The 24,380-nt window shown below is 42.8% G+C and overlaps 1 protein-coding gene across 2 annotated transcripts in view; it reads left to right on the top strand.

Moving 5' to 3' along the window:
* arhgef2a (Rho guanine nucleotide exchange factor (GEF) 2a) overlaps positions 1-20,889 on the top strand; it is a 71,055-nt gene extending 50,166 nt beyond the window's left edge. For both annotated transcript variants that reach the window (XM_023974894.2, XM_023974895.2), the window contains 16 exons: positions 55-305; positions 661-786; positions 1,476-1,593; positions 1,876-1,952; positions 3,315-3,486; positions 3,731-3,807; positions 3,988-4,160; positions 4,249-4,316; positions 6,746-6,940; positions 11,545-11,643; positions 11,744-11,793; positions 15,906-15,947; positions 16,189-16,239; positions 16,904-17,239; positions 17,477-17,645; positions 20,219-20,889. In XM_023974894.2, the coding sequence (XP_023830662.1) occupies positions 55-305; positions 661-786; positions 1,476-1,593; positions 1,876-1,952; positions 3,315-3,486; positions 3,731-3,807; positions 3,988-4,160; positions 4,249-4,316; positions 6,746-6,940; positions 11,545-11,643; positions 11,744-11,793; positions 15,906-15,947; positions 16,189-16,239; positions 16,904-17,239; positions 17,477-17,645; positions 20,219-20,292 (2,078 nt within the window). In that variant the 3' untranslated portion in view covers positions 20,293-20,889. The remainder of the gene's footprint in view (positions 1-54; positions 306-660; positions 787-1,475; positions 1,594-1,875; positions 1,953-3,314; positions 3,487-3,730; positions 3,808-3,987; positions 4,161-4,248; positions 4,317-6,745; positions 6,941-11,544; positions 11,644-11,743; positions 11,794-15,905; positions 15,948-16,188; positions 16,240-16,903; positions 17,240-17,476; positions 17,646-20,218) is intronic.
* The last annotated feature ends 3,491 nt before the right edge of the window (positions 20,890-24,380 follow it).

Genomic DNA, 24,380 nt, shown 5'->3' with positions numbered 1-24,380 from the left:
CAGATGTTACATGTTACATGATCAACTCTTTCTTTGCGTTTCTGTCTTCCTCAGAGTTGATCCAGACAGAGCTGCACCATGTGCGGACGCTGCGCATCATGGAGAGGGTGTTCCGCCAGGGCATGCTGGAGGAGGTGCAGCTTGAGCCGGGCGTGGTGCACGCCATCTTCCCCTGCCTAGACCGTCTCACCGCCATACATGCCCGCTTCCTGGCACAGRTGCTCACCCGGCGCAACCACAGCCTACAGCCTGGCAGCACCTACAACTTCACTATCCATCAGCTGGGAGATGTGCTACTGGAACAGGTAGGATGACATGGAAATTATACCCACTGCCTTATGTAACTGACTTGCCTAGTTAAATYAAGGTTAAGTAAAAATACAAATAATTACAAAATAAAATATGTGATCTATACATTTACCATCCTTGTGGATCATTCATTCTTTTCAAAACCTGAGAAACTCTGGCCTTTATTGTCATACGTAATCTTAACTACACTGTACAAACAGAGGAGTATGGGCCTCCCCTGGTTCCTCTCGAGGTTTCTTCCTTCTAGGGAGTTTATCTTAGCCACTCTGCTTTTGATTGGTCTTTGGTGTCTAGGCCAGGGTACTTTAAGTTGATTTGATTTGATTGATTGATTGACGGATTGTTTCTCAGTTCTCGGGCCAGTGTGCTGACGAGATGAGGAAGACCTACGCTGAGTTCTGCAGCCGCCACCTGAAGGCTGTCAAGCTGTACAAGGAGCTGCTGGCCAGAGACAAGAGGTTCCAGTACTTCATACGGGTAAGACCGAGGGAGAGAGAGAGAAAAACAAGAGATGTGACTTTATGACATTTTTTACTTCTGAAACTTTTTTGGAATGTTTTGGCAATATTCACAGAATGTATTTCATGTCAATAAAAACATTGAATTGAGATGGGGATAGAGTGAACAACTGAGACCAGGGAGAGCTTTTGTGTTTATGTAAAAAAATATATATAAACCCACAAATTGTCACAACTACTGAAGTCTTACTTGTGATGATCATGCTATTTGGTAGTTTCATATTCCTTAGCAGAGAGAAAGAATAATAGGCCAATGGAAATGTTCATGTGCATGTACCTTTTCTATTGTAAATGGTATGTTTTATCTCTCATTTAGATTTAAAGCTCTTCAAGCTAGTTTTGAGGGTGTATCATTCATATCAGTTGATATCTCCAGAATTCCGGTGAAAAAAATGATTTGCTCTTGATTGCATTACAAAACACAAATATTTGTTGTTTTCCATCGATCCTTCTGTTTGCCGCTTTTCCTGTTTTTCCTCACCTGTTGTCTGTTGTCTTGTTCATATTCATGTCTTCCTTTCTCCTGCTGTTTCACTCTTCTTTCCCTCTCACTCTCTCGTGCTCTCTTTCACACTAACTCAAACTTTCTCTATCACTTTCTCTCCCTTCTGTCTCATCTTTAATCTCTCTTTTCCGCTCTCTATTCAGCGGGTGTGTCGGGGTCACCTGTTGCGTCGCCATGGCGTCCAGGAGTGCATCCTGTTGGTCACTCAGCGCATCACCAAGTACCCCGTACTCATCCAGCGTATCCTTGACAACACCAAGGGTGAGAACAAGACCCGTGAATAAAGCAAATGGAACCAGGGGCGAGGGTGATAAGTCATGCTCACATTAGAATAAAATATATTGTTGGGGGAAGCTAAATATAACGTGGGGTATCAAAAATGTAGCCAAACTATGCCAGCTTTTTATATCATGAGACGAGGTTCCTCAGAACTAACTAAAAGCACAGGGTCTTTAAAGGCAACGACTGAGCATGGTAAAAACAGCACTACAAATAATGTCTAACCCCCTTATAACCCTCTCTCTTTCTCGCTCCCTTAACCAGACAATGAAGAGGAGGCCTCCTGTCTGACCCAGTCTCTGACTCAGATCAGGGAGCTACTCACCTCAGTGGACCACCAGGTGCTTTACTCCTCTATTAATCCATTTATAGTTTGATTTACTCAGGTTATTACTGAGATCAATTCTGACATTAACTAACACCTCTTAGTCAGATTAAAATAAAGGACGCCATTTTGACTTGCCACACTATCTATAAACCTGTCCTTTTACTATGTCCATGAGAAAGTGGCAATTACACAGTGCAGAAAATACATTGCACACTGACACTATTGTGAACCAGGTTTGTGTTCATTAGGGCAGGGGTTCCCAAACTTTTTGACTTGGGGGGGGGGGGGCGCGCCTTCCAGCATTGGGGAACATCCTGCACCACGTCTATTTCTATGGGCACAAGCACTGTTCATGACACAAACTGTTCATACCCCTCTTGTTGGTGAAGAGAATTTTGCAGGTTTAAAGCTTATTTCCAGCAATTCTACACATTTTGTCATGGGGTGCAAAGAAAAGTGTTAAGATTTCCCTTCACTGGAACTAAGGGGCCTAGCCCAAAACCATGAAAAACATCCCCAGACCATTATTCCTCCTCCACCAAACTTTATAGTTTGCACTATGCATTGGGGCAGGTAGCATTCTCCTGGCATCCGCCAAACCCAGATTCGTCCTTCGGACTGTCAGATGGTGAAGCGCGATTAATCAATCCAGAGAACGCGTTTCCACTGCTCCAGAGTCCAATGGCGGTGAGCTTTACACCACTCCAGCCAACACTTGGCATTGCACATGGTGATCTTAGGCTTGTGTGCGGCTGCTCGGCTATGGAAACCCATTTCATGAAGCTTGCACAGAACAGTTCTTGTGCTGACGTTATACAGAACTCGGCTGTCCCGTTCTGTGAGCTTGTGTGGCCTACCACTTTGCGGCTGAGCCGTTGTTGCTCCTAGATATTTCCACTTCAAAATAACAGCACTTACAGTTGACCAGGACAGCTGTAGCAGGGCAGAAATTTGACAAACTGACATGTTGGGAATGTGGCATCCCATGACGGTGCCACGTTGACAGTCACTAAGATCTTCAGTAAGGRTATTCTACTTCCAATGTTTGTCTATGGAGATTGCATGGCGGTGTGCTCTATTTTATACACTTTGCTGTCAGCAACAGGTGTGGCTGAAATAGCTGAAACAATTAATTTGATGGGGTGGCCACATACTTTTATGTATATATAGTGTATATTATTACATTTTTTGGAGGGAGGGACCCCCACCCCCCCTCCCCCCCCCCTGCCGACCCCTCGCACCCGCCACAGTTTGGGAACCACTGCATTAGGGCATGTAAATGGATGATTCTCATTGGACAGGTCCAGGTAGTCCCTCCCTGTTTCAGTCCATTTGCTTTCATTCAGTGCCTAATGATCATGACCCTGCTGTCCAGGTGATGGAGCTTGAGCGGACCCAGAGACTGCAGGAGATCCGGGCCAGGCTGGACCCTCGCGCCGAGGCCAAGGTGAGGGACGGTGGCCTGTTCAGAGGAGGAGAGTTGCTCCGCAGGAGACTCATCCATGAGGGAATGCTGCTCTGGAAAACCCCTGGGTCCAGGCTCAAAGGTGTGTGTGTGTGTGTTGAAGGGTTTATGTGTGTGTGTCTGTATGTGTGGCTGAGGACAGGCTATTTGTAATGGTTTGAGTGGAATGGATGTATTAACAGTATCAAACACATGGTAACCAGCCTCCACTAGCTTAATTTGTCACAGAAGTTTGTAGGTGATGGAACTATCCCCAAAACATGTTYTTTAACCATGTTTTAAAGGAGGTTTTTATTTTGTGTGCGTGTGCATGCGTGTGTGTTCAGATGTGCAGGTCCTGCTGATGACAGACATCCTAGTGTTCCTACAGGAGAAAGACCAGAGGTTCATCTTTCCTTGCCTAGTAAGTACAAACACACACGCTTACACTCTCTCTCTCACTCTCACTCACACAATGACAAACAAAAAACACTTGTGTGTGTATATAGACTTGTTTTGTCACAATTTAATATACCGTATGGGGAAGTCAGTGTATCTAGCAGCTCTCCTTCTTTCTCTCCTCTCTCCCTCTCCCTCTTTGCAGGACAAGTCTCCGGTCCTCTCCCTGCAGAACCTCATGATTAGGGAGATAGCCAATCAGGAGCGAGGGCTCTTCCTCATCAGTGACTCCTCTCCTCCGGAGATGTATGAGGTCCATGCTGCCTCGAAAGATGACAAGAACACCTGGATACGCCTCATACAACACACTGTCAGAAGGTACAGACAGACACACACACACACACACATACATACACACACACACACACCACTCATACACTCAAAACATTTTTTTTTGTCTCTGCAGTTGTCCTTCCAGGGAAGAGTTCCCACTCATAGAGACTGAAGACAAGGCCCTTCTGAGACGACTGAAAGGTCAGCAATGAACACACACTCATACAGATCAATATGTAATGTAGAGATGGCAAGATTGCGCGGACAGACAAGGCAGCCCTATTTCTAGATCCAACTTTGCACTATTTCGTTTTTTGTATTYTTTCTTATTTTATTTGCTCAGAACATTTATGGTAAATTTTCCTATAACCGACAAGAASTTCTGGACCCCAAATTTGACTTCCCAGACCTGAACCCTTTGTTTGGGTTACACAAAGCAGCCCCATTCATCCCGGGTGATTTACCAAAAAGATGCCGCCGAAGGAGAGCTAGGGGAGCTGTCGTTCTAGTCAGTCTCCGTAGAAGGGCAAACCACCCACTGCTTCCGAGTATATTACTTGCTAATATACAGTCTCTGGACAATAAGGTAGACGAGCTCAGGGTGAGGTTCTCCTTCCAGAGGGAAACAAGAGATTGTAACATAATTTGTCTTACAGAGACATGGCTCTCCCCAGCTACACCTTCTCCGTTCACACAGTCTGTTTGCTTCTCCGTATATCGCGCGMACAGGAAGAAAGAACTCTCCGGGAAAAGCAAAGGTGGACGTGTATGTTTCATGATTAATAACTCATGCTGTGATTGTGGCCACGTATAAAAAATGAAAACCTTTTGCTCTCCCCATCTGGAATACCTCTCCATCAAATGTCGGTTTTTGTCATGGCCGTTTATATCCCCCCTCAAGCCGACACCACGGTGGCACTCAAGGAGCTATACAGGACTTTGAGCAAGCTGGAAACCACATATCCTGAGGCCGCATTTGTTGTAGCTGGGAAATTCAACAAAGGAAATCTGAAGAAAATTCTCCCGTGGTAGGCCTGATTACCAAAAATGATGAGACAGCCTACAGGGAGGAGTCTAGAGCCCTGGCGGAGTGGTCCCAGGAAAATAACCTCTCCCTCAACGTAAAAAAAAACCCCAGAAGGAGCTGAATATGGACTACAGGAGACCGAAGAGAGAGCACACCCCCATCCACATTGACAGGGCCGCAATAGAGAGGGCCAAAAGGGTCAAGTTCCTTGGCGTGAACATCACTGATGACCTGAAATGGTCCAACCACACCTGCACCTTGGTAAAGTCATTGTCGCGCCTCTTCAACCTCAGGAGGCTGAAGAAATTCAGCATGGCCCCCAAGACCCTCACAAACTTCTACAGATGCACCATTGAGAGCATTCTGTTGGGCTGCATCACCGCCTAGTACGGCAATTGCACCTCCCTCAACCGCATAGCTCTCCAGAGGGTGGTGCAGTCCACCCAACGCATTACAGGGGGCACGCTGCCTGCCCTCCAGGACATTTACAGCACTCCATGTCAAAGGAAGTCCAAGAAGATCATCAAGGACCTCCGCCAACCGAGTCACGGTCTGTTCACCATCTTGCATACAGACAGTACATGAGCATCAAAGCCGGGACCGAGAGACTGAAAAACAGCTATCTCCAGGCCATCCGACTGTTGAACAGCCATCACTAGCCGTCTACCTGCCATACTTCACCTTGAGACTTATGCACCATGTGTATAGTCATTGATCGCTGGTCACATCATATTCTGTTGTTTACTCACTGTGTACTCACCACATTAATATTCTGGATCATGTCTTGATTTTTGATTGTCTCACAAATACAATAAAAACATTCTACTGCACTGTTGGAGCTAGTAACTTAACCAATTTGCTGCACCTGCTATAACGCCTGCAAATCTTTGTATGCGGCCAATAAACTTTGATGTGCTTATACCTACGTAAAATCTAAAGTGTTTGCACATAGGAACTCCATATTTCACTCCTTCTCTACACTCTCCTCTCTCTCTCTTCCTTTCTACCTCCATCGTTCTCTTTATCAATCCCTTTGACCAAATCCATCCCTTCCTTTTTCTCTCTCCACCTCTCCCTTTCAATCTCTAWCTCTCTCTCTCTCCTTTCCTCTTCGTTCCCCACCCCACATCTTTCCCTCTCTACATGGGGCTTACAGTACAATGTGCAGTTCTCGCTCTGTGTGTAGGAGGATAAGTGTGAAGCCTGACTCCTACTCAGGCCCAGTGGAGGATCTCATCAAACTCAGTCTATACATCACAGCCTTTCTCTCTCTCATTTTCACTCTTGCTCTCTCTTGGTCGCTCTCTCTCTGACTACAATCTTTCTTGCTCACTTGTACTCCTGCACTTCCCTCTCTCCCTTCTTCCCCTTCTCTCGCTATCTCTCACAATCTCTTATAGCTGACATCCAACTGAACAATGTGTGAATATGATTGCCCCCTACTTTTAAGTCGAGGTCTTGAGGAGCATCATGTCAGGTTTTCCCRCTCTCCCCTCCCTCTTTCTCTCTACTCTTTCTCTCTTTCTCTCTACTCCACCTATTTCCACCCCCCCCGCCCCCATCCCTTCCAACTTCCTTTCTCTACCTTCATCTCTCCTTCCAGCGGACATCCAGCAGAAGGACCGGGAGGTGCTGGAGCTGCTCCAGGAGCGAGTCACCCTGTTCTCGGACCTGGCCGAGGTGACAGGGGGCCAGGAGATCATGCTGCCGGGGGGCCCCAACTCCCGGAACCTGTTCCGGGCTGACATGCCCCAGGTGCCGCTTGGCGAGAGACTGCTCACGGATGCCATCGCAGAGGGTGAGGGGTTGMTGGTGGGGGAGAAAAAGTGAAGAAGATAGGTAGGGTAATAGACAGAAGGATGGAGAGCAAGTTTCTCAGTTTCAAGAAAATCAGCACAAAAGCTTAATGGAATTATAATGAATTTAAGTGTTGCTATGACAGCTGTCAAAAATAGTCAATTATTGTCAGCATGGTGTGCTTCTTCATGCAATGGCATCAGTTGGAGCATGTCCATGCCACAGCGAAAGCTTGTGAGTGCATTGCTGATGTTGTTTTTTTCTTGAGATATATAAGGTCTGTTCTCTGTGATTACATTTTGTGCTCATAATGGGCTCTTAGCATTGCCATCTCTTCCTTTCTCCTGTCTCACCGTTCCACTACAGTTTCATTTGGTGGGGGCGCGGGCACCTGTTTAGTGCGCACTGTTTTGGCTTTTTTGACGTCTGAGGTGTAGTTTCAGACAGAGGCTCAGAATCAGAGAATCTCATCAGAGATGTCATGGTTAATTACTTCCCCACCATCTGAGTCGTTTTCATTTGGATTTTGTAGCAACGCTAACGCAGCATGTGCATCCATTCGTCTTGATCTTCTTGCCGTTGTAAATTCTGCACGCTCTCACTGTGTATGTACTCCAAGTTGGCCAGAGTAGACTGATAAAACTGCGTGGATTTGGTGGACTGATATATGGTAAGTACCATTTTGAGATTATAACTAGAATATATTAATACAATCTAATGGCAAGCCCTGTTCTTCATTCACAATTGGTGATTACATAATTATGCATCGTTCTTCCTCTCTCTCGRCAACTCACCCATTCTCCCCCTTTCTCCCCCATCATACTTTACTTCATTTATTTAATCTGTTATGTGTGTGAAATTAGTTTATCAACTGGGCACGGCACCTTCATGTCGGAAGAAGGAGCGGAGCAGGCCCTACTGTCGGTAGGAGTGGCGGCATTGGGGGAACACCATTCAAAAAATGACATTCCCCTTCTAAAACTGGTCATAACTCCAGTTCTGTTTGTGATATTAGATTCTAACAACCACAGTGTGTTATATAGACTTATTTAGGAAAAGTCAAGGACGGAATGGGGCATGACTTTAAGAATAAATAAATTAATGAGCAGTTCAAATGACTGCTTTAACGGTTCTAGTGTTAACTGACTTCAACGATACTTCAAAGTTGCCATGTTCTCGGTTGTACTTGGCAATCAACTGTTGCTATTACATTCCTCATTATTCATCGGATGCATGTGCAATGTGTTGGCACAAAATAGCTGCCAGCTGGTGGCTCAGTTGCCAAACATACCATACATTTCAGATGACTGACTTCAAAGTTCCCTCCATAGAAGGCCATTGGTTGGCTTACATTACGGATTTACTTTACTTGGACCCGTCAAACAGACATTTGAATTGTGTACTGTCTGTACAATTTTAGATAAGTTTAATTGTCCTCTGAGAAGGAAATTATTTTTCAAAGCCTTGTACATTGCCTTCAGAAAGTATTCATACTTAGACTTAGTCCACATTGTGTTGTTAAAGCCTGCATTTAAAATGGATTACATATTTGTTTTTACCACCCATCTATACACAATACCCCATAATGAAAGTGMTTTTTTTGAACATTTATTGAAAATGAAAGAGAAATGTCATTATCATAAGTATTAACACCCCTGAATCAATACTTTATAATAGCAACTTAGGCAGTGATTACAGCTGTGAGTCTTTCTGGGTAAGTCTCTAAGAGCTTACCACACCTGGATTGTGCAACATTTTTTTTTATTATTATTATTTTTTTACCCCCTTTTTTCCCCAATTTTCGCGGTATCCAATTGCTAGTAATTACTATCTTGTCTTATTGCTACAACTCCCGTGCGGGCTCGGGAGAGACGAAGGTCGAYAGCCATGCGTCCTCCGAAACACAACCCAACCAAGCTGCACTGCTTCTTAACAGTGCGCCTCCAACCCGGAAGCCAGCCGCACCAATGTGTCGGAGGAAACACCGTGCACCRGGCRCCCTTGGTTAGCGCGCACTGCGCCCYGCCCGCCACAGGAGTCGCTGGTGCGCGATGAGACAAGGATATCCCTACCGGCCAAACCCTCCCTAACCCGGACGACGCTAGGCCAATTGTGCGTCGCCCCACGGACCTCCCGGTCGCAGCCGGCTGCGACAGAGCCTGGGCGCGAACCCAGAGTCTCTGGTGGCGCAGCTAGCGCTGCGATGCAGTGCCCTAGACCACTGCGCCACCCGGAGGCGGATTGTGCAACATTTGCACATGATTTTTTATTTTATTCTTCAAGCTCTGTCATTGCTAGACAACCAGTAGATTTAAGTCAAAACTGTATCTCAGCCATATCAGGAATATTCACTGTCTTCTTGGTAGGCATCTCCAATGTAGATTTGGCCTTGTGTTTTAGGTTATTGTCTTTCTGAAAAGGTGAATTCATCTCCCAGTGTCTGGTGGAAATGAAGACTGAACCAGGTTTTCCTCTAGGACTTTTCCTTTGCTTAGCTCCATTTAGTTAATTTCTTTATCCTGAAAAACACCCCAGTCCTTAACGATTACAAGCATACCCATAACATGATACAGCCACCCACGCTGCTTGAAAATATGGAGAGTGGTACTCCATAATGTATTGGATTTGCCCCAAACATAACATGTTGTATTCAACACAAAAAGTGAATTGCTTTGCCACATTTTTTACAGTATTACTTTGATGCCTTGTTGCAAACAGGATGCACGGTTTTGGAATATGTTTTATTCTGTACAGGCTTCCTTTTCACTCTGTCAATTAGGTTAGTATTGTGGAGTAACTACAATGTTGATCCATCCTCAGTTGTCTTAGCCATAAGGGAAGGGAAAGGGTATACCTAYTCAGCTGCACAACTGAATGCATTCAACTGAAATGTGTCTCCCACATGCCTTAATCAACGGGTGTCTTAATAGACGTCCACGTCATCGTGGGATTTGAACCAGCAGCCTTTCGGTTACTGGCCCAAAGCTCTTATCTGCTAGGCTACCTGCTGCCCCTCTGTAACTGTTTTAGTCACCATTGGCCTCATTGGGAAATCCCTGAGCAGTTTCCTTCCTCTCTGGCAACTGAGGTAGGAAGGACCGCCTGCATCTTTGTAGTGACTGACTGTATTGATACACCATCTAAAGTGTAATTAATAACGTCACCATGCTCAAATGGATATTCAATGTATGCCTTTTTTTCTACCAATAGAAACCTTCTACCTTTGCAAGGCAAAGAAGGGCATCTTCCTGGTATTTGTGGTTGAATCTGTGTTTGAAATTCACTGCTCGACTGAGGGACTTTACAGATAATTGTATGTGTGGGGTACAGAGATGAGGTCATTCAAATATCATGTAAAACATAATTCCACTTTGACATTATTGTGTGTAGGCCATTGACAACAAATCTAAATGTAATCCATTTTAAATACAGGGGTGTGAATACTTTCTGAAGTCACTGTGGCTACATTTACACAAACAGCAAACCGTTAACTCGTCATCACCCAAACATTGATTGACATGTACAGTTGTCCAGTTTCCACCCTACACACAGTAGTCCTCAGTGTGGGTATCATGTGTGTGTTTATGTGGCTGTCAAGTGGCTGTCAACCCCTAGGCTAATGTTTCTCTCYTGGAATGTCATTCCTTGAGCACTATATCATAGAAGGTTCTATATGCATTTGAAATGTTATTGGGTGCTTTCTCTTTATTTAGAGTGTGGCTTTAAGGTACATTTTGTTTTAGCTTTCCCGCCCATATGGAAAAGAATCATAAACATCTAATCTTGTATGGCAGAAGAAAGTAATTTGTTCAAAAAATCTAAGTATCTGGTAAGATTTTGATATGTTTTGCATTATGTTAGTGGTTCTCAAACCTCTGCCCGGAGACCCCCAGCTTTTCCATGTATTTGATCTATTCCAGAGCTAGCACACCAGATTCAACTTGTCACTGATCATCAAGCCCTTGAATAGATAAATCAGGTGAGCTAGTTTAGAGCTACAACAAAATTGGGAAACATGAGCAACAACGATTATTATAAGAAAAGTGTATGTTCTAACCGTTATTGTAGGTTTCACATTGTTTTTATAAGACAATATATAAAAAATCGTGATAATTACAATCAGAACATTTTTATATATGAGTTTCCATGGTTAAACAAGCAATAGGCTGGGCAGCACCTGCTACTGGACAGTTGATTTACCTACAGCTATCCCTTTGGTCCCCCATCCAGGGTTCTAACCAAGCCCTGCTTAGTTTTTATATTTGTCACTGAATACTACCATGTGCTATCAAGATAATCTTAACAGATACTTATTAGATTACTTATTAGATTTTTGTACAAATACTCTTCTTCTGCCATACAAGATTCTTGTTTACATTTTCARGATTCTTTTTGTATTAATCTTGTTTGTGTATTTGCTGCCATGTGTATTACTTTGTTAGATTCTTCCATATRTTGTCCATGTGGGCAGAGATGTGACTTTAGGCCCAATGGAATGGTCTAAAATGTGAACTCGACCCACCCTGTCACAGGTGAGCTGAAATGAACGCACCATACATTTTGTTAAGCCGCTGATGCTGTATTGTCTCAATTTGTGTCTCCCAGTGGATAGGCTGAGTGAGCTACTGCTGGGCTCCACCTTTGCAGTGCCTCTGCCCTGCAGTTTCAACGGTCACCCGAACCACACGGGAACACTAGTGATCAGTGAGTTACTCCTCTGTGCCATTAATTGACAAGGCTTATAGTAGTCTAGTCTCCATAGCACTGTGAGCAATGACCATTGATGACCGTTGTTTGTTTGTAGATGGCCAGGAGGTGGTTCTCAACGGAATGCACGGGTGCCCAGCAGCAAAGGTAAAGGTCTTAATAATAATGATTATATTATAATAATAATAGCATYGTCATTTAGTGTGGTCTACCAGGCTTAGAACCAAGGTATCCCATGTGCCACAATAATGTTTTAGCTCGCTGAGCTAAAGCCAAGTCCTTAGCTCGGGACGCTAACAMAATTCTTCAGGTCCCAGGCAAGATTACTCATTGTGAGCATGGTTCACATGTGGGAATCAAATCAAGGTGTAGACTAACAGTGAAATGCTTACTTACAGGCCCTTCCCAAAAATGCGGAGAGAAAAAAGATAAATAGTAGAAAAATAATAACACGAGGAATAAATACACAATGAGTAACAATGACTTGGCTATATACACAGGGTACCAGTACCAAGTCGATGTGCAGGGTTACGAGGTAATTGAGGTAGATATGTACATCTAGGTAGGGATTGTGACTAGGCAACAGGATATATAATAAACAGTAACAGCAGTGTATGTGATGAGTCAAAAGAGATCAATGCAGATAGTCTGGGAAGCTATTGGTTAACTAATTAACTAACTATTTAGCAGTCGTATGGCTTAGGGGTAGAAGCTGTTCAGGGTCCTGTTAGTTCCAGACTTGGTGCATCGGTAACGCTTGCCTTGCGATAGCAGAGAACAGTCTATGACATGGGTGGCTGGAGTCTTTGAAAAAGTTTTGGGCATTGCTCTGACACCGCCTGGTATAGATGTTCTGGATGGCAGGGAGCTCGGCCGTACGCACTACCCTCTGTAGRGCCTTGCGTTCGGATGCCAATCAGTTGCCATACCAAGCAGTGAAGCATCCAGTCAAGGTGCAGCTGTAGAACTTTTTGAGGGCCCATGCCAAGTCTTTTCAGCCTCATGAGGGGAAGAGGCATTGTCATGCCCTCTTCACTACTGTGTTGGTGTTTGTGAGCCTTGATAATTCCTTAGTGATGTGGACCCAGAGGAACTTGAAGCTCTGGACCTGCTCCACTACAGCCCTTGTCGATGGGGGTGGGATCGCCCCTCCATTTCCTGTAGTCCACGATCAGCTCCTTTTGTCTTGCTGACGTTGAGGGAGAGGTTGTTGTCATGGAACCACACTGCAAGGTCTCTGACCTCCCTATTGGCMATCTCATTGTCGTCTGTGATCAGGCCTATCACCGTCGTGTCGTCGGCAAACTTAATGATGATGTTGGAGTCGTGCGTGGCCATGCAGTCGTGGCTGAACAGGGAGTACAGGAGGGGACTAAGCATGCACACCAGACGGGCCCCGTGTTGAGGGTCAGCGTGGCGCATGTGTTGTTGCTTACCCTCACCACCTGGGGACATCCCGTCAGGAAGTCCAGGATCCAGTTGCAGAGGGAGGTGTTTAATCGCAGTGTCCTTAGCTTGTAGGGCACTATGGTGTTGAACGCTGAGCTGTAGTTAATGAACAGAATTCTCATGTAGGTGTTCCTTTTGTCCAGGTGGGGGAGGGCAATAGAGATTGCGTCATCTTTGGATCTTTTGGGATGGTGTGTGAATCGAAGTAATGGTGTTGATGTGAGCCATGACCAGCCTTTCAAAGCATTTCATGGCTACAGATGTGAGTGCTACGGGGCAATAGGGGCGGCAGCGTAGCCTAGTGGTCCCTGAACAAGGCAGTTAACCCACTGTTCCTAGGCCGTCATTGAAAATAAGAATTTGTTCTTAACTGACTTGCCTAGTTAAATAAAGGTTAAATAAATAKATCAAATTGTCATTTAGACAGGTTACATTGGCGTTCTTAGGCAGAGGGATTATGGTGGTCTGCTRGAAACATATTCAAAAAYTTTAGTCCGAAGTTTTGTTTGAATCTTTGCGATGCGCAGTTCAGTCATCATGAGCTGTTTGAATGAACATTTCTAAAGGCTTTCCTAAAAAACCTTCCCAATTAAATGTTGACTGCAAAGTAGGCCTACCTGGCAGAATGATATCATGATGATTTGTACCAATCACGGGGAATTTATTTTTCAAACTCTGCCATCACATGAATCCAATACTGTACATTGTATAGTACAAAAAACCCACTAGCCAAACACATTGGTCTCTAGACGTGAAATTTAATTAAAGAGCAACTGCACTCTCCAAATATTTGTTATTTTTTTTATTGTTCCCAGACATCAAAAGTGGTCTCCTGGTGTGGTATAAGCATTTTATGTGGACTTAGAACATCAAATGTTAGTTGATTTTTGAGAATGAAAATCTGGGAAAACTCTGAAACCGGGAAAAATCTAACTGGGAAAACAGAATTTACCAGGGCCCTATTTTGTGACTGTCCAAAATCACTAACAATTACTATTTTTGAGATTGATCGTTTGGTGCGCAATGTAAATCTGATATTGTCAAGTTCAAATGTAATTTTGTGTAGGTCATTATAGGCTACTTGCTCAGGCCGCAAATTAAATATAACATTTTAAAGGATTTGCGCATCATCCGCTCATCCACGGGTCAGGTCATTATTGGTGCGACCAAATCATGTGCCGATGCCATCAACWGAAAAAGTTAGTAGCACTAGTGCCACCTGTGGAAAACATTAGTCTAGAGCCCTGTCCCAAGTGGAAAAAGTTTGGGAACCACTGCATTAGGGCATTTACAAAAATTGTCCGTGTAGTCCAATTTGTCCTGTTTCAGTCCAATTTCTTTTTGGTGCCTAATGAACATGACTAATGCTTTATGTTTGAAGTTTCAAGTGAAGGCTTCTGTTATCTGAGTCTTCCGCTCTCTGAGTTATTATAGCTTGACAGCTCTGTTTCAAACAGTGCCTTGGAGTATCCATGGCAACATCCATTTTTCCAATCACCATTCTTTTATGAAGCCTGTTTGACAACTCTATTCTGAAATGTCATGACAATAATAGGAACGTTTCACAATGAAGCCCTAGTGGTTTACTTAGAGAAATATTCATTAATTGCAAAAGTTGAAAAGTACACTGAACAAAAATATAAACGCAACATGTAATGTGTTGGTTTCATGAACTGAAATAAAAGATCCCAGAAATGTTCCATATGCACAAAAAGCGTATTTCTCTTAAATGTTGTGGACAAATTTGTTTACATCCTTGTTTGTGAGCATTTCTCCTTTGCCAAGATAATCCATCCACCTGACAGGTGTGGGATATCAAGAAGCTGATTAAGCAGCATGATCATTACACAGGTGCACCTTGTGCTGTGGACAATAAATATAAGGCCACCCTAAAATGCCACCGATGTATCAAGTTTTGAGGGAGCGTGCAATTGGCATGCTGACTGCAGGAATGTCCACCAGAGCTAATTCCAGATAATTTAATGTTCTGAAACAAAGRTGAACATGTCCCAGTTCTTCCATGGCCTGCATAGTCACCAGACATGTCCCCCATTGAGCATGTTTGGGATGCTCTGGATCGACGTGTACGACAGCATGTTCCAGTTCCCGCCAATATCCAGCAACTTCGCACTGCCATTGAAGAGGAGTGGGATAACATTCCATAGGCCATAATCAACAGCCAGAGCAACTATATGTGAAGGAGATGTGTCGCGCTGCATGAGGKAAATGGTGGTCACACCAGATACTGACTGGTTTTCTGATCCACACCCCTACCTTTTTTAAGATATCTGTGACCAACAGATGCATATCTGTATTCCCAGTGAAATCCATAGATTAGGGCCTAATGAATTKATTTTCATTGACTGATTTCCTTATATGAACTGTAACTCTGTGAAATCTTTAAAATTGTTGCGTTTGTTTTTGTTCAGTATAGTTTGTTAAACATTTTTCACCTCCACCAAAGGAATGGAATTTCTATTGTGATATGAAGCAATTCTATAATATAATCGATCAGTGAGTAATTTGCTTCATTTAATGGAATTTTGAATTTCAAAAGACCGAAACCAAGTGATATGAGGATCATACAGATATTTTCGTRTAAAAGTATTTTAGTTTACTGTATTATGTTTGCATGAAACACTTCTCTGTTTAGCTCTGTGGCATTAATTGGTGTTTCGTTTATTTAATTRATTCTTACACCAATTCATCTGATATTGCTTTCTATCATATTTTGAATAAACAATAGTTTATTCACAACAATTGTCAAATATAGTGTTGATTTTAAGTGTGTAATATTTCAAATTTCCCAGGACTGGAATGGGAATCAGGCTGGAGATAGGCCCTCAACCGAGGTACAGTAGTAAATGTTCACTCAGTCTCATAAGGAACTACTGTCACTTTATCCGTACATGGCTAACTAGCTAAGAGAACCCACTGAAATATTTGTCTGGAGATGTCGGGAGGTTGTGTTTGTTTTATTTTGTGTGTGCGTGTATATCTATATAGCCTATTAGCATGAGTAACGGTGTTGGTATTTGCTCTTGATTGTGTTGGCATAATATTTATTGTATTCACTGATGGTGTGTTTTTCAGGAAGTGTATCAGAGGCTGGTCAACCTTAGTGCCCACCTTCATGCCCTCCAGGTCAGTGGATGCATCTCTTTGTACCAGACCTGAGTCAAATACAATTGTCAAATATTCTTTATTTAGCTGAGTTTACATTTTCTGGACTATTTTATTTGTTTTAATGTGCCGAGAAGCTCAAGTATTTCAGCGTATTTGACATAATGTTTGACCCAGGTCTCCCATATATTTACTGTGGAGGTTACAGTAGGACGTACCAACTGATGTAGAATTGAGTTAGTTACAGTTATTTGCAGTAGACCTGCTTAGGTTTCTGCTTGTTTTAATCTGCTTGAATAGTAATGTATTATTTTCCTTCCATTATCTCACAGTTAACAAAATACATGTATTTTCCATTGTGGCATCTATAAATGTATCCAGATTTTTTTTTTAAATAAGTTTTATATAGAATTAGCATGACTAGAATACAGTATATTCATATAAAGTGGATGAAATGGTATGTAAACATTATTAAAGTAATCAGTAGTCTCTAAGGTGCAGGGTAGAGTACCGGGTGGTAGTCGGCTAGAACAGTGACTAAGTTCAGGGCGGAGGCCATCTAGTGGTGACTGTTTAACAGTCTGATGGCCTGGAGATTGAAGCTGTTTCTCAAACCCCTGTCACATGGACCAGTCTCCTCATATCTCCCTTCATTCCCTTGTAACTTCTCGTTCTCCTCTCCTAGGGCACTGTGATCAAGCAGGACTCCATCCTGGAGCTCTGCCTGCGCTCTGATGGCCCGCCAGTTGATGCCCCGACCACGTCCACCGGACGGGTGTGGCGCTCCTTGTCACGTGACGCAGGCATGGCCGAGGCCAGCACGGGGYCGGCCATTGGGGAGCTGGCCCTGCTCCAGAGGCAGCACAGCCTCCTGCAGGAGGAGCTGGGTAGGCTGCGGGGGGCCGATGGCCGCCTGAGGGATAGCGAAAAAGCCCGCGCCCAGCTGGAGAGGCAGGTCCGCGACATGAAGGCCCACAGTACCACCGTGTTTGACAGTGTGGGACCTGCAGGCTCAGAGCAGGTAGAGCTACTCACTGGCACTGTGGGTAGTTGCACTTAGCTTAACTATAGGGGGATGCACTGATTCTTAGCCAGCTCATTGTTGTAGATGAGAATCTGAAAGATGGGAATATGCTCTCACTCAACTGAGTTGAGTTAATATAGGTTATACATTAGCCAAATATAGAAATMAATTGTCCGTAGGTGATACAATTTGATTTGGTTTGTCGTTCCACTTAACACTTATCATCTTGCCTAGGCTCAACCCCTTCGTAAAGCAAGTGAAACCAACGCGGACACCAAATTGGCCAGCCAAGAGTCAATCGAGCATTCGGAGGGGCATCAGGATGGCAGTGATGTGGAGGTGGAGGTGACGTCAGATGAGGAGGAGGAGGCCAAAGCGTCACCGCGCTCGGAGAGTCCCCGAGGTGTGTAAATCTTACGTTTGGCATGTCTCTTGATGTAATAAGATGAGTTTTGGGCAACCCTTCCCCCTCTTTTGTTCCATGCTGAAAACCTAGCTAGCCAGTTACTAGCTAACACCAGACACCGATGAATGCGGAAACCTATAAGTATCTTTGCCTTAGATGAATAGGAGAAACCTKTAATTTGCTGACACACTGCAGTAACATTTTGGCACCAGGGGCCGGTTGCACCAGCCTTTGTAAAAAAGTTGGTCATAAATGCTAGATCGGGTGTAGCTACGTCCGAAGTTGTGAACAGAATTTACACCTGTTGCACTAACCAAAAATAAGACTAGTCGTAGCTAAATCCGACGTAAGCAGTGCTCATTCCTGAGATWAGAAGATTCATAGTGACTGTTGCTAGGCAGCGCTCATTGCTTACCTACAATCAGTTTACAAAAGTAAATAATGGCATAGCTACCATATTTGGCGCAATGGAAGCCCAGAAAATAAAAGTAAACTTTTCAGATACTGAAATAAGACTGTCGAGCTGTATAACAAACATATAGAAATTCTAACAGTTAAATTGAATAGCACCGCTACAAACAGGGGAAAAGAACTACAAACAAGGGAGAAGAACTAAACCTGGAAGTAAAGTAGATGAGTAAAGTGGGGAGCTTGGCTGCAGGTCAGTGGAAGAGGTGTGCAAGAAATGGAAAGATCTCATGACATTCACACCCCTTGATTTTTTTCTACATTCTGTTGTGTTACAACCTGAATTTAAAATGGATTAAATTGAGATGTTTTGTTACTGGCCTACACACAATACCCCATAATGTCAAAGTGAATTTGTTAGTTAAAAGCTGATATGTCTTGAGTCAATAATTATTCAACCCCTTTGTTATGGCAAGCCTAAATCATTTCAGGAGTAAAAATGTGCCTAACAACTCACATTATGGACTCATCTCCGTACCCCACACATACAAATATCTGTAAGGTCCCCCAGTTGAGCAGTGAATTTCAAACACAGATTCAACCACAAAGACCGGGAAGGGTTTCCCATGCCTCACAAAGAACGGCACCTATTGGTAGTTGGGTAAAAATGTAATAAAAAGCAGACATTGAATATTCCTTTGAGCATGGGGAAGTTATTACACTTTAAACGGTGTAGCAATACACCCAGTCATATTTATGTAAATTCAATATTTCTGTATTTAATTTGCAATACATTTGCAAAAAATGTCTAAAACATGTTTTCACTTTGTKATTATGGTGTATTGTTTTTTTTATTTTCCATTTTGAATTCAGGCTGTAAATCAACAAAATGTGGAATAAGTCAAGGTGTATGAATACTTTCTGAAGTCAATGCATCCGATGATGCACGGCATTGCCATGATCAGCAGCGACTGTAGCAGTGATTTCAACGAGTAGCGTTTGTAGCAGATGATGCATTCTTTTTAAACCAATGTCTAATATCCATTTTGATGGTAGCCAGGTCTACTGACCACTGAGGCACATTGTTGTTTACCTAACGCTCCACCCACTATTAATGTGAAATGGGAAAAAGAGACGTGGCTTCATAATGCATTTATGATGGGTCTAAAACCGTCAGTCATAATTACTTGAGCCATATTTAATTTAACATAACAKATTTTCGGAAAATGGGCTATATATCATAGGTCTGTGTTATAGCAAATACAAATAACAAATATCTATCTAATTTAGATACTGTACATTTCATTCAATCATACATTTTCTTTGGACGGGCTAGTAGGTATTCTATGGTAGGGCGGGCCAGGCTCCCTAAGGCCCGCCTTCAACGCCGGCCCTGCTGTAGATGCTTTAGTGTTGTTCGTGTCAGGGCTTTCAGAACAGTAATTCTGTTCAAACAGCAAAAAGCAGCAATATACAAAATATAAAGAAATATAACATTCCCTAGAGGGGATATCCCCACTGCAGTATCATTATACAGAGATGTGCTTTAGCAGAGATGAGCTCACCTCTGTCTTCTCAATAATGCTAATGCAAGCCCACACACAGTTTTATATAACACATCGATTTTGTGATGAGGCACAAACTCTCTTTCTGGCACACACACACACACACACCATCGCTGCCCTTCTCATCTCATGTTCTCTCTGTGTGCGTGTGCGCGTGCGAACACCTCACATCCCTCTGCTTCTGTCAGTGTTAGGTGTGTGGGTGGAGATGTCTTTCCAGGCCTAGTACTCAGCTCACTTATTCTACTCCCTGATGAGAAATTACAGTGCTGGTGTCTCTACTCTCCACAATTTAATATATATATATATATATATATATATATATAGCTGAAATTAAGAGAGGCTAGCATCCAAGATGACTAATGCTAAAAAGCATATTAACGTATGTGCCAGAAAAGGAACGCACTACACCAATGATCTGCAGACCAACGAAACAAAAGAGTATAGTACCCTTCAAGTTTGTATGAAAATAACCTGTTTGCCACTATTCTAAAGAGTCTGTGATTAACAACTATCTATGGCAATTGTAATAAAGGCCATGTTTTTTTTTGCAACTTTGATATTAATTGTTAATTGGCTAATTGTCTCTTTACTCAGATCTTCAGGACATTCCAGAGGAGAGCGAAGCCACAGCAGAACTACCACGAGAGCCTGACGTGTCACATTGCTAATGACCCTCCAGAAACAAAGACTGGACCCCACCTCCCCTACTCTCAAAAATAGGCCGAAGAGAACAAGAGAACTGAACTTGAAATAGTCTTCCTCTTTTTACACTAAAAAGGAAGTGCATATTAATTTTCAAATATAGATCGATATATTTGTTCTGTGGCTTTTGCTTTACAGTACACGACCAGTGGCAATATGTGACTTTACGTTATATTCTTTCGTATTTCTTGCTTGGGATTATTTGGATATGTACTGCTCCATTTTGGAATCGATGCTGGACCAATGAGGGCCTATTAGAGTGGCGTGAATAACAGGAAGGGAGTTATGCAATGATGATATTCCAAAGAAGAATATGCAAGAAATGGACAGCAAATATAAAAGCAGTGAATGGATAACCAAATCTGATGGGTTTTGTCTATTTAGGTGAATGGAATACTGAATTAATGACATTGGTTGGAGAGCTGCTATTGTGCATTAGGGTGTTGGATGCGGACGTATGTAGGTAGCTGTTTGTGCTGGGCCACACAGATACAAAAATATGACACAGACACAAACATGCACAAACACACACACAGTCATATGCGCTCAAACACACACTTGAGTCCTTTACATTTCCATAATTAGGGTGATCTAATTCTCAACGCTGTTTATGATGCTAATGATTTGTTTATTTATTCTTCCTTCCTTCATTATTTAAGCAGGTAAGTTAAGACCTCAAGCATTAGTGACTGTATAAGAAGTAGAGGTAGCACTGTATTTCACTCTCCCCTAATTCTCATGTTTTTATTTAGAAACCACATGGTAACAGCATAATGACATAATTATTATTCCAAAATGACTTACTTACCCACGGGTGTGGTGGGTTCATTTCCTGCAGGGATCACATACATATGCTTTAAATGTATGCTCTCAAAGTAATGTAAGTCGCTTTTGTGGCACATGTATATTACTTGGATTTTTCGTCACAAATATAGGAAAGTGACAATTGTTAACAATTCATTTCAAGTAGTTACCAGAATGAATTATGCAGTTACCATGTAAATACCTGGCAATAAGGGAGAATGAAATAAAGTTTTATCTAAATGGACAAAAGAATCCAATCACTATATGGATCACTACAGGTGCATCTACATATAAGCAGTGTAGTTTAAAAGTTGAACTCCAGTGGACTTGGTCGCCTATATATAAAAAAGCTGTCAATATTGCTTTGGTTTTACTCTTGACAAACAAAAGGCCAAGACGTTGGAAAATGGAACTAGGACAATGCGCCATGTCATCCATTTTGAGATGCCTTGAGGGATAGGGGAATTCAACTTTTTGCCAACATGGAAATATAAAATGGAGTCTTCTCTATTAAGGACTAAACCAGTGACTTTGGAGACTATTTTTGAGCAACGGACAGCCGAGCAACCATTATATTTGCCTTTACATTGTTTTGAAACTAAAATGCTTTAATTGACACGTTCTTGTTGTAATTTCTTGTCATCTGTTAATTTGACTCTTGTACCATATTTTGCTGGCTTGCAGAGTGTGTATAAATTTGGCTGAAAATGACAAAGGCAATGATTTTGTGTATGTCTTTGATGAGGAAACTACTGTATTCAATTGCGGTTTACAGAAAGCCATACTAAAGATATGAATGTCAAATCCAAAAGTTTTGCCTCCAGTTGTTTTAATATTAAAGTTATAGTGTCAATAGGTATAGTTGTGCATCGATGACATATCCACTTGTTTTGACAAGTTCTCACTATACCCTGTGCTGGTGTAAAGGTCATATCTTCCTGATTTGTGCTCCACATCACTTGGGCCCTCTGTCAAAACAACAGGTGGTGTAGTAATGAAGACTTATTTCCACAATTGATCATACCCCTGACACAAACTGTTAAGGTAAGTGTGTTGGCATTATGCCTATCCTAATTGGAAGTATGCCTAGGTGAAGGTTTGTGACAGTTGTCATGACTGTTTGACATCTGTATGTCATTATTATGACAGTGTTAGGTAGTCCTTGTGATGAAAAGGTCCAAAGAAGTGTTATTGACAGTTTTTCTTACCTGAAGCATTACCACTGCATGCTGGTAATTGAATCTATCTCTGCTTTAAAGTGGCACCGTGTACAGACAATCAAAATCATGGATACCAAAGCTCATCATATCAGACTTTGACGATCCCCTTAGTATGTCAATCAAATTCGGTGGTAAAAAGCAGCTGTCTTTTGGGAGGGACTGAGCTCAAGTATCCCACTGTCTCACACTGTAGGCTGACACCGCTTCCCCAAATACCCCCCCCCCCCCTAAACCCCTCACGATGGCTTAATGCCTCTACCGAAACATCAGGTCAAACCCCGACACACTTACTCCCCCTTCTCCATCTCTTTTCCCTTTGAACCTTTTTAACTTCCTCAAAACAATTTTGTATTAATTTCCTCTCCCATCTGTCTCCATCTCTGACCCTCTTACTCTCGTTTTGCTCTGTCTAGAAACAGCCCCTAGCCCAACTCACCTGTCCAGTTGTCTCTCATCTCCATGAGAAGTTGTTTCTGGACAGGTTCTATCTCCCTCTCTTCGGCATCTCTTCATTTCTCTTTCTCCCTCCCTCTTCCTCCCTTTCACAGTCTAAACCTGGACACAATGTTGACCTTGTGACATGTATTCTCTCTGTTCTCCCATCGCTAACCCTCTCACTCTTGTCCACTACCTCTCTCTTTCTCTCTAGCTATATATCTATCTATCCCTCTTTGTTTCTTTCTATCCCTCCCTCCCTAATCCTAGGGACAATGTCAGCCAAGTAACATGTATAAATATCCCCATAGCTGGCATAGTGGTCGCCCCTCTACGCCCCGCCTGCACCCCATTTATCATTGGAATTTCCCAACGTTGGGGATGCCATGGCACTGTAAGCCCAGACAAGCTCCGGTGGTCCAGGAGAGGAGCAAGGGGAGTGGGGTTACCGGGAAGCTTACTGTACCTCTTTCCCTTCCTCCCCACCATGTCTCTGTCTTTTATTTTCCTCCTGCACTTAAATAATCGCCTGATTTATAGTATTCGTAAAGTTTTAGGTAGGTCACAGTACAACCAAACTGGCTTAAATTGTTCTTACATTTAACAAGTGCGGGAACTATTAGAAGGGTTAGAAACCTTGGATGTGACCTCAGCCCTAGCCTCCAAAACTAAGGCCTATTTTCAATCAGGTCAAGCGTTAACCGGCGATAGCCGACACCCGCATAGCTGATGTTTTGGCTGTAACCTTTATTTAACTAGGCAAGTCAGTTAAGAACACATTCTTATTTACAATGACGGCCTATCGGGGAACAGTGGGTTAACTGCCTTTTTCAGGGGCAGAACGACAGATTTTTACCTTGTCAGCTCGGGGATTCATTCCAGCAACCTTTCGGTTACTGGCCCAACGTTCTAACCGCTAGGCTACCTGCCTCGCCAGTGTAACTGCATTGGAATTGGAAAATCAGTGAGAAGCTGCTCTTGATAATTGTCAGGAAGCCACACCCGTCTCACTCGCGGTTTATGTTCAGAACTAGAAAGTGTAGGCTAAATAGAAAAATGACGCTCAAATTGAAAATGAGGAATTCTATCAACCTGATCGAGATGTAGATTTAATCTCACACCTCTAGTGTACGAACTTCGGCTGCATGGGATTTATTTTAATGCAACTCCGTGCAGCCAATGTTCGCTTTAGGTATAGAGCTGCTTGGGGATTTGACGTGTATGTCGGCTAAAGCGGATCTGATTGAATCGAGCCCTAAGTGTTAACTTTTCCACCTTGATCTAACCCCTGAACCTCTGACCTTTAACCTAACATTAACTAACCTAACATTAAAATGGAAAGGCGTCTCTCTTTCAGTCACTATCTTTGGCTGTCAAGTTTATGTTTAAGAGCGTTGGAGTTTGCAGTAGGGGTGTTAGGCACATGAGCAGGTGTTGCTCAACTGTTATAAGAGTTATGAAGTAGTATAAGTTTATGACCTCAATATTTACTATGCCATGATTCTTTAGAATAAATTGTTGAGGTTAAGTGCTTTCTCCTTGTTAGCATGTTTAGCGTTTCATGTCTAAATGATCAGTGTCTAAAATGTCTAAAT

Source organism: Salvelinus sp. IW2-2015, linkage group LG30 (assembly GCF_002910315.2).
Source record: "Salvelinus sp. IW2-2015 linkage group LG30, ASM291031v2, whole genome shotgun sequence".
Taxonomy (NCBI): domain Eukaryota; kingdom Metazoa; phylum Chordata; class Actinopteri; order Salmoniformes; family Salmonidae; genus Salvelinus; species Salvelinus sp. IW2-2015.
This window is presented reverse-complemented; position numbering and strand designations above follow the sequence as displayed.